Here is a 13,630-nt window from a genome sequence, read left to right as displayed (position 1 = left end):
TATATATATAAAGCTTTTCTTTATTTGGAGGAAAGAAGGTCTATCAGATTAAATGAATTTAAAAGAGGAGAGATACTAAGAAGTAAAACAGAAGAAAAGTAATATCAAAACACACATTGATAGGTGAGACCAATGATAAACTAGTTTTATTTCCTGTTATCAGTCTCAGATCAAAAGTTGCTTCGTGATTTTAATGAAGAGGGGAAGACGGCGTTCAAAATAACGGGCAATTTAAAAGGGGTTAGCGCAAAGATCAATTTCTTGTGTTTTTGATAACAAAATTAAGAAAAATAATTAGAAACATAAACATTTTTGGCATTTCGAAGAGAAGAAGAAGTAAAGAAGATAGTGTTAACATTTAGTTTTTGTGATTCGTCAGGAAAATATAAGTATTTATTGCCAAGGAATCTTAAAAACTGGTAACAGCAAACATTTCAACGAAACATCAAAAGGAGATCTATTACTTTTCAATCAGAAAACAGGAAAAATTAGCATTTGAATCTTTCTAAGGCTCCAAAGCTCTAAAAATTTCCAGCCAGAACATTCTGCATTGATAAAAATTTTCGGGTCTTCGTATCCTTCCTCTTTTTTATAAAAACAAGTAAATAATTGATAGGTGTCACCCGACATATAGATATATTTCAGTTAGAGAGAAGAAGTCATCGAAGACTGGATCAGAATTCAAAAACAGGTAGGTCGGGAGGAAGGACCAGAATGTGGGAGGAGAGGAGCAGAGAGAAAAGGCAGAAGTTGGAAAAGAAACAAGTAAATCAAAATGGAGAAGAGAGGAGAAGAGGATGATATAAATTAGATTTAAGCTGCTTCTTCTACTTCTCTATTTCCATTTGTTTTCAGGTTCGAATGATGAGAGAAAAAGAGGCGTCTAGGGAATTGAATGGACAAAAACATTCTGAATTTTGAATTCAAATTTGAATAATCCGGTTGGAAAGTGACGGAGGCCTGAAAATGATAGTCATTTTAAACTATTTATTGCTGTTGAGAAATCTTTTAAAATTAAAAACGTTTTCTACTTTTTTAGCATTCACCGAAATTCTCATACATAAGAATGAATGAAACTAAATACTGAAAATAATGAAATTCAAAATGATGTAGCTTCTTGAAACTACAAAATATCTTGCTACCTACAAAAAAGAAGGACATAACGAATCTTATTTTAATGACATGTTTGGACACCTCAAAATAAATAAATTGATTGTTTTATAGACATATTGTTGTATAATAGCTTTGCAGAAGACAGAGAAAGTAATCTTCAAGAATTTTTGTATCATACCGCAAAGATTTATCAAAAACTCGTATTATCTAGACATCTTTTCTCTATTTAAAATAAAATATCTGAGAATGAATAAAAACCCGAAAATTCTGAGTTCTATAGAAACTATAGAAAACTAAACAATTGACAAAATAAAAATAAAAGTTAATCCAGGCAAACCGCATTGGAAACATGTTATTCTTATATTCTCTCTGCACAATCTCTTTAATCAGATGACACACAAAGAAATAGAGTGGTCCTTGTGTCTTCTTCTTCTTTTTCTCAAATCTTTCTTCCGACAACTGTTTAGATGTGTTAATAGTGTAAGAGAAGTGAAGAGACTTTAGACGGGGTGGGCGATCATCTGTGAACTTTTGAGAGAAATGATAGCCAATGTCTGGAGGGATATAAGAAAAGGAGGAGTAGAAGAAACTGATGGGTTATGATGAAATGTTGAAATGACAAAAAAGCTGAGAAAACGCTGATTCCAATTATATTTTCACTTTTTTCCCTCGATACCTGGTATTCGAGACAAACGATAATGACTCGAAACCGGATATTGGTTATTTTTCTTCGTCTATTATAATCTTTATTTGTGTTTATTCTAAAAATTGTTTTGTATGCCTAAAAGTACCAAGGTCAGCTGTAGTTGAGGCTACTACATTAATCAAATTAAATTATTGAAACAAATAGTCAAGTTTTCTTATCAGAACTGCTCAAATGCAAGCTTATACAAATAAGAATTACTTGTCAACCGCCCAAACGTTGACCTCGTGTTTTTCTCGAATGCTATTCCTTGAGGACAAAAATTGAATATATATTTGGAATCAGCGTTTTCTCAGCTTTCTAATGACATAGGTCATGTCCCATATCGTCAAAAGTTTGAAAAGTTTTAAGTTATGAGATTTACAACTCCCTGTCATTTAGACATCTTTCGTGGAGAATTTTTTCTTTTTTTGAGATCAGAACAGGAAATTGGATAACTGAAAAGACAATGTGCTCTAGAAATGCATGAACTATTTTATGTATCTTTATTTCTCTTTGAAACTGAAAAGAATCAAAAAAGAGTAGTAAAAAAATAAAAGGATATTGAAATATCACATTACGGAAACATGTGGGACGGGCCTCGCACTTTTAAACAACACTCTCATAGTGAGTCATTTGGATAATGTTTGAAAGAAAGAAAACCAACTTATTTTAAAATACTCGCACAAAAATAACATTATAGATTTGAAAAACATATGTTCATCTTCCCCAAAACGGATATCCGTATCCACCGAACGGCATGCCCCATCCTCCATAAAACGGGCGGCGCCATCCCCAGAATGGACGCCGCCATCCCCAGCCAAATGGTCCACCAAAACCACCATACCAACGTTTTTGACGGAGATGACTGAAATTTTATTATCACTCTGGAAAAGATTGTTGAACTTACGGCATTTGGCTATTTGACATTTCATTCCCTTTACTTTCCACTTTCGTCCATGTCATTGAATGCCCTTTCACTCCATCTTGAGCGATACAAAAGGCTGAAACAGCCAGAAGGCAAGCAAAAAATACTGATAATAATTTCATGTTTTTCAGTCTCATTTTTCTATAGAATTACTTATATAATCGATGTGGGCGGATACTTATAGTTTTTGTGTTTCTCATAGTGTCCCGTGAATAACTACAGAGATGATTTGCAGACAGGGTAAATCTACACGTAATTAGAAACAATCCTGGTAAATAAATGATGTGATGAGCGCCCTTGTGATTGTGGGTGTCCTTAAACACCAAAAACGAATTCGTCAAACTTGACCAGAATAAACATCAGGAAGACAAAGAAACGGATAAATTGTTCTACAACAGGAAACCAGGAAGCAGTTTTGTAATCTTGTGATACGAACTGCAGAAAGTAGGTCAGCTTGATTAATATTGTATTTATCTTTTAAATAATTGGGAACAATGCATAAATAATTTTTCTAGTTTTTACTCAAAAACTCGGAGATATGCTGGTTGACTTGCTCTGGTTCATCTTGTTGAACCCAGTGGGAAGCTCCTAGAACCTTCTTCATAGTTCCGTTGCGGAGAGTCTGATGGGAACAGGATATATGTAGTTTTATGATCTGGAGAACCTACCTTCAGGCTGTCTTCAGCGGCTTCAATGTCCAAAGCTCCATCGGCAGTTCCCCAGATTATGAGTGTTGGCATCTGACGATAAATGAAGAATTGTATAGACTTAAAAACCCAAACTCCTTACCTCCAAAACTATGTCCTTCGATGAGCCAGAACTATTATTAAAAATATTTCTATAATAATTGATCGGGTATTTGAACGAAGCTCCATTCATGGAGAATGAGTATTTCCATGCCTCCAAATCATCATCCGTAAAATTTTTCTTGTTCCGAATGCCCATCTCTCCTCTAAAAGCTCCTTCCAACATTTTCATGTCATCAGCTGTACTCAGAAGTTCCGGGATCCGTTTATTTTGGAAGAAGAACATGTACCTGTGAAATGTATCTTTGTTTCCTTCTATTTAGAACCTAAATATAAAACTAACCAACTCTTTCTGAACTGCGACCAACTGCTTTGGAGTCGTCTGCGGAATGCACCAGGTCTAGGAATATTACAACAAATTAGTTTATCTACCATTTCGGGGTATGCTTCTGCAAATTTCCAAGCGACAAGACCTCCCCAATCATGTGCGACAACAACTGCTTTCTTGTATCCGAGTCCTTCAATAACATCTCTCACATCACCAACTAGCTCGTCGGCTGCATAACTTTCTACTGGCTTCGGTTTGTCTGATAAGTTGTAGCCACGTTGATCGATTGCTACACATCTGAACATGGAGATGATGAATTCAAAACATCATACACTTTTTCTCATTGGTAATCTAACTACCTGCGTCTCTGACTAACCTGTATCTATTTGCGAATTCTTTCAATTGGAATCTCCATGAATACCAAAACTCTGGATATCCATGAATGAAAAGCATCAATGGTTTATCATCTGATCCGGTTTGAACATAATGCAGTCTTACTTTCTGTATAAATTTTTAATGAATTTTTTAACCGAAATAGTAAAAAAATAACCTTTAGTTTGATATATCTGCTGTCCCATCCTTCAAGCACACTTGGTTTCTCTCTATGTTTCTTCTCAAACAATCCTCTTCCTTTTATCAAAAATCCGATAAATAATAGTGCAGTGAATTTGATGCAATAATAGTATTTCAGAAGACTGAATACAAGTTTTTGGAGAACCATTAGAAAAAGTAATGGCGGTGGTCGAAGAGAAATGAATGAACACTTTTGTTCAAGGTCGTTATCGCAGAATCAACAGGCTACACTCTGCCCTCCGCGACACAAACTTCACGAAAAAGTCAATAATATTTGAGAGCTATGTGTATGGCACAAACTACTTGGCACAATGTTTTTTGACCTTTGAAAGTTAGAGAGATTCACGTGTAACATTTCAAATAAAAATAGACTTCAAAAAGTAGAAACCTGTGTATTTTTTGTACTCACTATCAGACAGCCTTTTCAACAACCAAATTCAGATTCCTTGATCCAAAAACCATGTTTTTCTGTTACCTGCTTTGTCAAAATCCCTGAATCTTTTATTCACATCCTGCTATTCACACACTCTACCCCTTTTGTTATTGAATATCTGATCGAGATTGCGAAATACTGCACAACATTTTTTGTTATTCACAAGTGGCTTTGTTGACTTTAAAACGTTGCCTAGCAACTTATCCAGCTGCTCTCTGTCGAATGACGCGTTTTCAAAACAAGAAGAGAGCCAAAAAATCAAAAGTCTAGCTTTAATCTTTGGGTTTGAGAAGTTTCAAAAACAATTCTGAAAGTTGTTAATGATGAGTGGGCGTTTCGGTAGATCAGTGGCGCGAACCTTTCGCGTCGGAACTTTTTCATTCCGATAATATTCGAGTGTAACTCGAAGCCATGGGATCCAATTTGAAATCTAATTTTTTAGCTATCTTTCTCATGCCAAGTTACACAAAAGTTGATATCACGACTTTATGGCTGTATATCTTATTTTTCCAGATATCCAAATAATTTTAAAACGTCGCGATGTCCTCACTTTCAGAGATCTTAAGTCCAGAAAATTCTCCAAAAATGTTCAAAGCCCTCCGGGGGCGAAACATGATTTGAAATCAGAAATCGCGGAGTTAAAACTATTGAGATCATAAATTTGAACAAAAATGGAAAATCTCGTGAAGAAACTAATAGTTTCAAACTATTGCATCTGTTCAACAAAATGAAAGTCTAGTTTCACTCTACAAACTACATAACATACCGTACACTCTTTCCCGCAGACCCCTACAAAACATGTGACATGACACACTCTTGCACAATATTGCACCCATGTCCATATCTATATAAATGGGACACTTTCTTCATCAACTCTCATTTTTCTCTACGATGATCTTCACGTGATCTTTCGACTAGTCGTTTTCCTATTTTCTTTAGTCGTACTATTCGCGATGTGTGATAATATAGGTGAGTAAAGAGACGGGTATCAAGAGAATTGTAAATATTTGAAAGGATTACTCAGAAACCATTTTTATCAGTTTTCAATTTTCTCAAAAAAGGAAAAATGACGTTTTAGAAAAATGAAAAAGATCAAAGTTCCACTATTGGTTGTATGTAACTCAAAAGAGATTCCAAATGTATATGAAGAAGCTAATAGGTTTATATCTCCCCAGCAAGGATACTATGAAGAAAAGTTTGATCAAATGTTACAAAATGCAAAAAATTAAGCTTCCGGTCGAATTCGTGTCAACATTCAGAATAAACAAAAGACCCTCCTGTTCAAAGACTTTTTGTAAAGAATGCTCAGCAAACCCCATTTAGCGCGCTACATCTTTTTTCTCAACTGAGATATCAAAAAGTTGCCAACAAACAAAATATAGCTGGATATTTATAAAATATCTCTTCGGTTGAAACAAATTTGATACCTCTCAAGGTAGTTGAGATATTGTGCTTCAAACTTTTGGGCACCTCTATTAGAAACTTTACTGTATCCAAATCTTTGATTATAATGTATTGTACATAATAAATGATTTTATACCTGTGTACTATGTTCAAATTGGTTAGAAATACACAGTTCAAATAGTTTGAGTCCTGATTTCTTAATATTTCTTGTTCTTACTCATCACTGGAAAAACTGACAGTATATTCCTTATTGTAAAACATGTCAAGTTTGACAAATACGACACAATGTATGACGATTAGTCACCATTATAACAGGTTCAAACTAAGGCTGTCGTACATTCGGCCGTAGATTTACAAAGTGATCTGAATTTCTAAACATCGACCAATCTACCTCCTGAAGAAGGCCTCCTGAAGAAGCAAAAGCTTTCCATGGCTGGTAACTTCAACATAAAATTGACCCACGGTCTTTTTGACAGTCGCCTTTTTGATCTTGATTGTGTTAGTTTTTTCTCTTTCATCAGTTTCCAATCCGAGATCAGATCTGAGTCTTAATTCGTTGCAATGATCTTCGTTATTCAAATGCTCAGTGTTTTGATGGTCAAAAAGTGCTGATCTTTTGGTACACACTCTCTCTCCTCGCGTGGTCTATTTATTGGTCTCTGTCTCCTTTTCATCTCTCTAGTCGCTTTCTCTCCCCGTCCTCACCCTAACACGAATACACAATTCCGCCGGCTGGTCGGCGTCTAACACCTATCTGACTTCTCTGCATCTCCATCCGAAGCATTCTTCCTCGTCTACTCTCGTCGCCTGCTTCTAATCGAGTGACATCATGTGAAATCTTGCCAAATGTTGTGCAATACTGGGCGGAGAGACCGCTCGCTTCGTTTTTTTCCTTCCACCGCGTGTTTCCCTCGCCTTCATTCCTTCGTTTTGACGAACATTACGAGTGGTGACACTTTTTTAACCTTCTTTGGTCTTAGAAGCTCTTTGTTGTTTTTTTGCTTTGACAACATGCGTCAACGGTGGTGTTTTACAGACAGGGACCACCAACAAGGTCCCCAGACCACCACCGTCCGCCTCCTAGGAGCTTCCAAAACGCAAAGCAGCGAACCTTCATCACCTTCTCCCGGTATGTTAATCTTTATGAAACAAGAGAAATAGATGACGATGGCGTGGCAATTAATAGCATATACTAGTATAATTTTTTTTCAAAATCTTTTGCAGACTTTTAACATTCCAATCAAGCTGTTACAGAGAGAGTTCACCCGATCAGCTAGTCGCTAGCTCGTTTGTCACTAGACTTCGACGGTCTTGACGATTTCTTCAATTCACAATGTATCACGCAAACACATTCGCCGACTATAACATGTTCCATGAACAACAATGTTGCTACTTGGATGAGGCCAAGTTCGGAGCCGGTGAGTACTATCCCCTCTTCCTCTGGAATAGAACATTAATTGATCAGTCATTATACTGATCATTCACAAGTGAGAAGCTGTAAACAATTCCTATTTTTCAGTTCTCGGCTCCACTAGCCGTCGGGTTTTCGGCTTGGCCTCCGTCGCCGACACTTCCGCCGTTGGCTCACTCACCGCTTCAGGATGCAGTCCACGCCGACCACAACCATCGTCGGATCCTCAACTCTTGCCGAAATCTGCCGGATTGCCTGACGACGACAGTTCCCCAGCTCCACCAGATCACTTCTGCCGAGCAGTCTCCACTACAGTTCACGCCGCCACCAAATTGCGAGTTAATTGTGGTTCTCGACAATCAAACGACGACTACAGTTTCAACAATGACACGACGTTCGAAAATGAATGCGAACAGTCATTTGAACGTGCCCTCCTTCGAAATGAACATGAGCACGAGCCACGAGTCCAATGCGACCTTTGAATTTGACGTACTACCAGAGTACACAAACTATGCATACGATTTCCCCCCGGTTCTTCCCACTGCATCCGCCACTTCCTCTAGTTCCTCATCTCAGGCACAAGTTGCCTCATCTCCAGATGGAGATTTTCTCGATTTGGATTCGCTGATGAGTTGTGATATCACTTCTCTTGACGCCTACATCCACGATGACTCCATTGCTACCGTCTCCAACGTCTCACCTCTCACTGTAACAACTCCGGATATAGACCCAATTGACGAATTCTTCCCACAACTTGCGCACACCAATAAAAGTGAGTTTTGTATTCCTTCTCAAATTCCACGTCATCGTCTAGTCCTTTGTTATTTTCTTTCTCATAAAACCATCGTTTCTATTCCTAATTTTCCAGTTTCCTCACCATCTTCCGAATCAACAATCACCTCCTCATCTCGTGTCCGCAAGCCATCGTCGGTATCATCTGACTCATCATCAGACTACCGTCAAAAACGTGACAAGAATAACCTTGCATCACAAAAGTCTCGTCAAAAACGTCAAGCAAAAATCCGTGAAGCTAAAGAAGAGCGAGAGCAGCTTGAGAGACGTCAAGTACAACTACAAGCTATGGTATCAACCCTCGAGACTCAAGTTGAGGACTACAAGCGATTGGTTATGATGTTTGTTAAACGATAAATCTCCTCGTTCTTTTTTGTGTACATAATTTTATTATCATCATTATATTTACTCTTTTGGGATCTTTTTTACATGGAATTATTTCATTGATTTTTTTTTTGTTCCTATCCTTCTATCACCACGAATCTCATCTCACAGTTTTGTCCTGTTTCCTTTTCCTAGATAGTATAACTTTCCTTTCTTAATTATCTTTCAACTTTCAACAATAAATTAAAATAAAACAAGACAGTGTTCATTACAGACATTCATAATTGCAAACTTTTAAAAGAATGACAAAATAAATATGTATTTTCAAAACTAATCATAATCATCTGGAATATTGAGGAATGTTCCAAGAGACGGGAAATGAATAGCACTGAATCCATCAGTGCCTCCAACTCCTGCAGCCGGCACAGCCCAATGTGCACCATACGCAATTTGTCCTTGAAGCCAATCAACGTTCACTGATTCCGGTCGGTAGTAGTACTTATTCGCATGATCTCTGTTGTGTGGATCATCTGGATTCGGCTCCCAGAGACCCGGTTTCGTGAAAGGAGATCTACTGCGAGGACGATGAAGAATTCCACGGGAGTCCGTTAGAGAATTGTATTGAGCCAGGGCGTTGGAAAATACACTGTCTGAGTAAACTGGAACAGCTTCTCCACCAGTTGTCTTTTTGATTCGTGGAAGATTTGGAACAGCAGGTTTGGAGTCTTTCAAGACTTGGTCTCTGAAAAATTGATTCTTTCAAATGATCTCTCAAACTTTCTGATATTATCATTTCTCATGAAACTCTCTCTAGAAAACTCACTTTGCTTTATTTTGTTTTGGAAGAGGCGGTGCTGCTACAAGGTGAATCGTTGTCCCATTTTTCAACTGCACCATCTTATCCCCATCTTCCACTGCTTTTTCGTCCATCGAAAAATCCACAGTCGCATTTCCCATGATAGGATTATTATTATTATTATCCATACTCTCAATTTCCGGCTCTTTCGGCCACAATACCATATCAGTCTCCCTTTTAAATCTCGCAGGTTTATACGGTAGAGTTTCCCCAGACGGAGCCAATAATTGGAATGTAGTTTGAGTCTTCGGACCTTCCAAAACTTTTCCTTTCTCTGCTTTCGAGTAGATGAATTGAGATGCGTAATGGTATTGCTCGTATTTCGGACATCCGTAATACCATAAGCGGCATGTATTCAAAAACATTGGAAGTGGCGGAGGATTACAGAACTTTTGAACAGCTGGATAATCATAGTCACATTTACATTCCTAGAACAATAATTAATGCATGTCATTGTCAGTTCAGACCTACTTTTGTGCAGTGTGGGAATATTCTTTCGTCACAATCCGCGGAACACGGTCGTTTTTTGAGTTTCCTGGAGCGCCTTCTTGATGATTTTGATCTTCCCTCTTTCTGAAATAACTTAGTAGATCAAAACTATTATTATATGTATTAAAAACGAACTGGATGGTCTACATCTGGAAAATCTGAATCTCCTCCGCTGGATACTTTTATTTGACCTTTAGAAGCGGAGAATGGGTTGGCTGGAGCCCTGTAATCATATTTTTTGTAGCATGTTGCACGTTTTAAGACGAAAATACTTACTGATTTTTGACACACGCTTTTTTATAGGACGGGCAGAACTTTGTGAATATCTCAGCATTTTCAATGGGCCCTCTGAATAGTTTGTATTTTTAAAAGTGACTGAAACCATATAACCCACTTGCAATAGTACTCATAGTTGACACTGAACTTCTCACAATACTCTTTCTTTGATCCTTTGTATAAATAGGTTTTGTCATCTGAAGATGAGGAAGCTCCTTCTTGAGACCTTTCACTTCCACCTTCGTTTCCCAGGAACGATCCGGACTGTTTCAGTCTGTAAGGGGAGGAAAAGAATGTCAGAGATAACAGTACTAGAGCTATTAAGCAACACGACATCTAGAAACTAGTTGGTGTCTAAATAGTTACAGTGTCGCGAAAGAGAGGCGTGGCGCTAATTTTGTTTCTTTTTTACCAATTGAGGAACCGGTATTCTAAAATAGTGTCCAAATCAGGAGATTCACTCTGTCATACTGTAGTTGGCACAGTGGCAAAATTATGAAATACTGTAAAACCTCTAACAGAGGTGCCCCAATAGTTTAGAGCACAATATCTCCACTGCCTTGAGAGGTATCAAATTTGTTTCAACCGAAGAGATATTTTATAAATATCCAGCTATATTTTGTCTGTTGACAACTTTTTGATATCTCCTCTGAGAAAAAGATACATCGCGTTAAATAAGCGTTGCTGGGGGAACCTCTATTGGAGGTTTAACGGTAAAATGATTCAACAGAAGAACTCAAACTATTCGTGCAAACAGAGCATTCCAAAAAAACATTCTTCATTCAAAAATATAAAGCATTCCAAATAAAAGTGTAAAGCATAACAATAATAAAGCAACAATAAATGAGATTCAATGATAAATAGTTTTTTCAAAAAAGAACCATCCAAGGTATAACTCACGAAACGCGATCCGGACAGTTCTTTCTGTACGAATTACAGAACTTCTCGTGTTCTGGAGCCATGTCACCAACACAAAAGTAATTAAAGTTCTCGTTATAGTTTATACAGTAGGCCGTCACTTCATCAGTTCCTGCTCCTTGTCCTTCTACTTCTTCTGGTTTCGGAGTAACGGCAATGTCTTGTTTTTCATGCTCCTCAAACTCATCTGGTGTTTCTCTGAAAACATCGAATGGTTTCCTCAAAATAATCCGATTTCTAAAAAAAACTCACAAAGAGTCTAAATCATCATCGACACTTTTCGTTGTATCCGCATCAACTTTCTCCAATTTCCCACAAAGCTCTCTATACTTTCGGCAGAAACGATCTGGCGTGAAACCTTCTTTCTCGCATTCTTTCTTGAATTTTTGAGCGTTCCCATCACAATAGGTGGTTTTCGGTGCAGGACCAACGGTAGTTGAGTAGAATGGTGTTGGAGTTGGGAACACTCTGTAATAGTACTTGGCTTATCGAACAATTCCAATTTAAGTACTCACTCTTCTGTTTTTCCAGTCTCTGTGACTTTTTCTACTTTTCCTGCGACATTGCAGTTTTTCATGTAGCTTCCACAAAAATGGGTCAGTAGACCTTCCAACTTCTCGAGATGGCCATTAGTGCAATAAGTTTTGAAGTTCGCTGCATACTTGGTACAATAATCTGGGATACTGTAAGCAGTCTTTCTAGTCGTTTCAAGCTCATCCACGTCTTCGATGTCTTGTTCATCTTTCGCTGCGACAAATGCCCATTGAAGGAACACATCTCGCTTCTTTTGAGACTCAGTTCTTATTTCAGCCGTTTTCATGTCTAAATATATATTCATAATGGTAGAAACTTAAAGAATCTGCTTACGATTGCGACAGAAGGAGAATGTTGGATCCGTTTGACATGCTCTTCTGAGCATCAGTTCACGAGGTTCAACAAGACCTAAAACTACAAAACAATTGATCAAAAATTGAAAAAAATATAAATTACCTGTCAAAATACAGAAATAGACTAGAATGGGGATCCACATGATGGTGCATAGGAATCCAAATGACAAAGGAAGAGTAATGGAGTACTAGAAGAAGGATAGAGATAGATCGAATATCGAAAATAACCAATTGACAAATCACTCCCTGTTTTTTGTTATATTTATATGTAGCCGTCGCCCAGACACCTCCCCTCCTTGTTTCCCTTCCATTTTCTAATCAGCGGGATATTTATGGGGGTTTCAATTATTATTCTCTTCTCTCATGTACCTAAAAACAGTGACATCAGAAAAGAGAAAGAGAAGATATAGTTTGAATCAGTTCCAGTATCCAAGTCAATTCAAAGAACAGTCCTCCTCTCGAAAACAATGGAAAGTAGGTGATAGGGTGATGTCATATAAAAGATCAAATTTTGATTTGATCATTGATGAATTAAATGTAATAGTTTTTGTTTGATTGAACACTTAATCCATGTGATAATAACAACAAGCTAAGGAACTTCAAGAACTAGATGAAAGTTCAAAGAGGCTATAAATAGACACATTTCTTTAAAAACAAACAATGATGGTCTGTAAAAATAGAGAATTCGCATGATTTCGATGAGGCTGAAAATAGAAAATCAAAGTTACTTCTGAGACTGTAAACAATATAATATTAATTCTGTATTTATGAAAATTGCAGGTCTGATTTTCTGAAATTTGCAAGGTTGGCATTAATAGTAGGTGCAGTACTAGCCATAAAGAATCCAACACTTACAGGTTTTAGTGGAAAATAGACAACTTTGGGAATGTGGCCCGGCCTCCCTGATGGTATCACAATATTGATTATTTATGGAATGTATAGATCACAAACAGAGCTTCATTTTTATGGTGAATAACTTTTTTGTAGGAGCACATCCTAAGAAGTTATCAATCGTCAAAGTAATTTTGGTTGCATTTTATCAGTGCTAAAAGGAGAGATTGACTGCCTGTAACTTATTAGGATGTACTCGTACAAAAAAGTTGTCAACTACAAAAATCAAGCTCTAATTGTTATCAATACATTACATAAACAATCAATATTGTGATACCATCAGGAAGGCCGTCTCACACTCTCAAAGTTGATCATTACTGTAAGTGTCGCATTCTTTATGGTCAGTACTGTGCATAGCATGAGCACTCTTCATCACGTTAACTGAAAATAGGAATTGTCGTTTTTGATAATCTACTTAATTAAATATAGTTTTTTTTTCACACAGCTATTGTTATTCAACAAAAACTTTCCTCATTCTAGTCGACCTCGTTTATCATAATGACCTTCCCCTCTGCATAAAGAAATTATCATTTGTCATCTTTTATCGAATCTAGTTTTTAACCAACTTTGAACTCTTTT

General features: G+C 37.2%; 4 protein-coding genes across 4 annotated transcripts; 1 reads left to right on the top strand and 3 right to left on the bottom strand.

Annotated features, from left to right (window-relative positions):
• Positions 1-2,515: 2,515 nt before the first annotated feature.
• Positions 2,516-2,845, bottom strand: GCK72_011931 (uncharacterized protein; the record flags this gene model as incomplete). The annotated part of the gene is made up of 2 exons (XM_003103057.2): positions 2,516-2,663; positions 2,706-2,845. The coding sequence occupies 2 exons, from the start codon at positions 2,843-2,845 to the stop codon at positions 2,516-2,518; spliced, it is 288 nt and encodes a 95-aa protein (XP_003103105.2).
• Positions 2,846-3,234: 389 nt separating this feature from the next.
• Positions 3,235-4,518, bottom strand: GCK72_011930 (uncharacterized protein; the record flags this gene model as incomplete). Its single annotated transcript, XM_003103091.2, has 6 exons — positions 3,235-3,345; positions 3,392-3,463; positions 3,513-3,759; positions 3,813-4,094; positions 4,174-4,298; positions 4,348-4,518. The coding sequence occupies 6 exons, from the start codon at positions 4,516-4,518 to the stop codon at positions 3,235-3,237; spliced, it is 1,008 nt and encodes a 335-aa protein (XP_003103139.2).
• A 3,062-nt stretch (positions 4,519-7,580) lies between these two features.
• GCK72_011929 (uncharacterized protein) lies at positions 7,581-8,767 on the top strand (the record flags this gene model as incomplete). Its single annotated transcript, XM_053728760.1, has 3 exons — positions 7,581-7,625; positions 7,727-8,390; positions 8,487-8,767. The coding sequence occupies 3 exons, from the start codon at positions 7,581-7,583 to the stop codon at positions 8,765-8,767; spliced, it is 990 nt and encodes a 329-aa protein (XP_053588337.1).
• A 297-nt stretch (positions 8,768-9,064) lies between these two features.
• Positions 9,065-12,303, bottom strand: GCK72_011928 (uncharacterized protein; the record flags this gene model as incomplete). Its single annotated transcript, XM_053728759.1, has 11 exons — positions 9,065-9,476; positions 9,558-10,018; positions 10,062-10,163; positions 10,215-10,302; positions 10,356-10,427; positions 10,474-10,629; positions 11,256-11,471; positions 11,526-11,741; positions 11,789-12,095; positions 12,141-12,215; positions 12,264-12,303. 11 exons carry the CDS (start codon positions 12,301-12,303, stop codon positions 9,065-9,067), a joined length of 2,145 nt encoding a protein of 714 aa, XP_053588336.1.
• Positions 12,304-13,630: the final 1,327 nt, after the last annotated feature.

The sequence above is a fragment of the Caenorhabditis remanei genome, chromosome III, assembly GCF_010183535.1.
Source record: "Caenorhabditis remanei strain PX506 chromosome III, whole genome shotgun sequence".
Classification (NCBI taxonomy): Eukaryota; Metazoa; Nematoda; class Chromadorea; order Rhabditida; family Rhabditidae; genus Caenorhabditis; species Caenorhabditis remanei.
The sequence above is the reverse complement of the archived record's forward strand: the minus strand, read 5'-3'. Positions and strand labels throughout refer to the sequence as shown.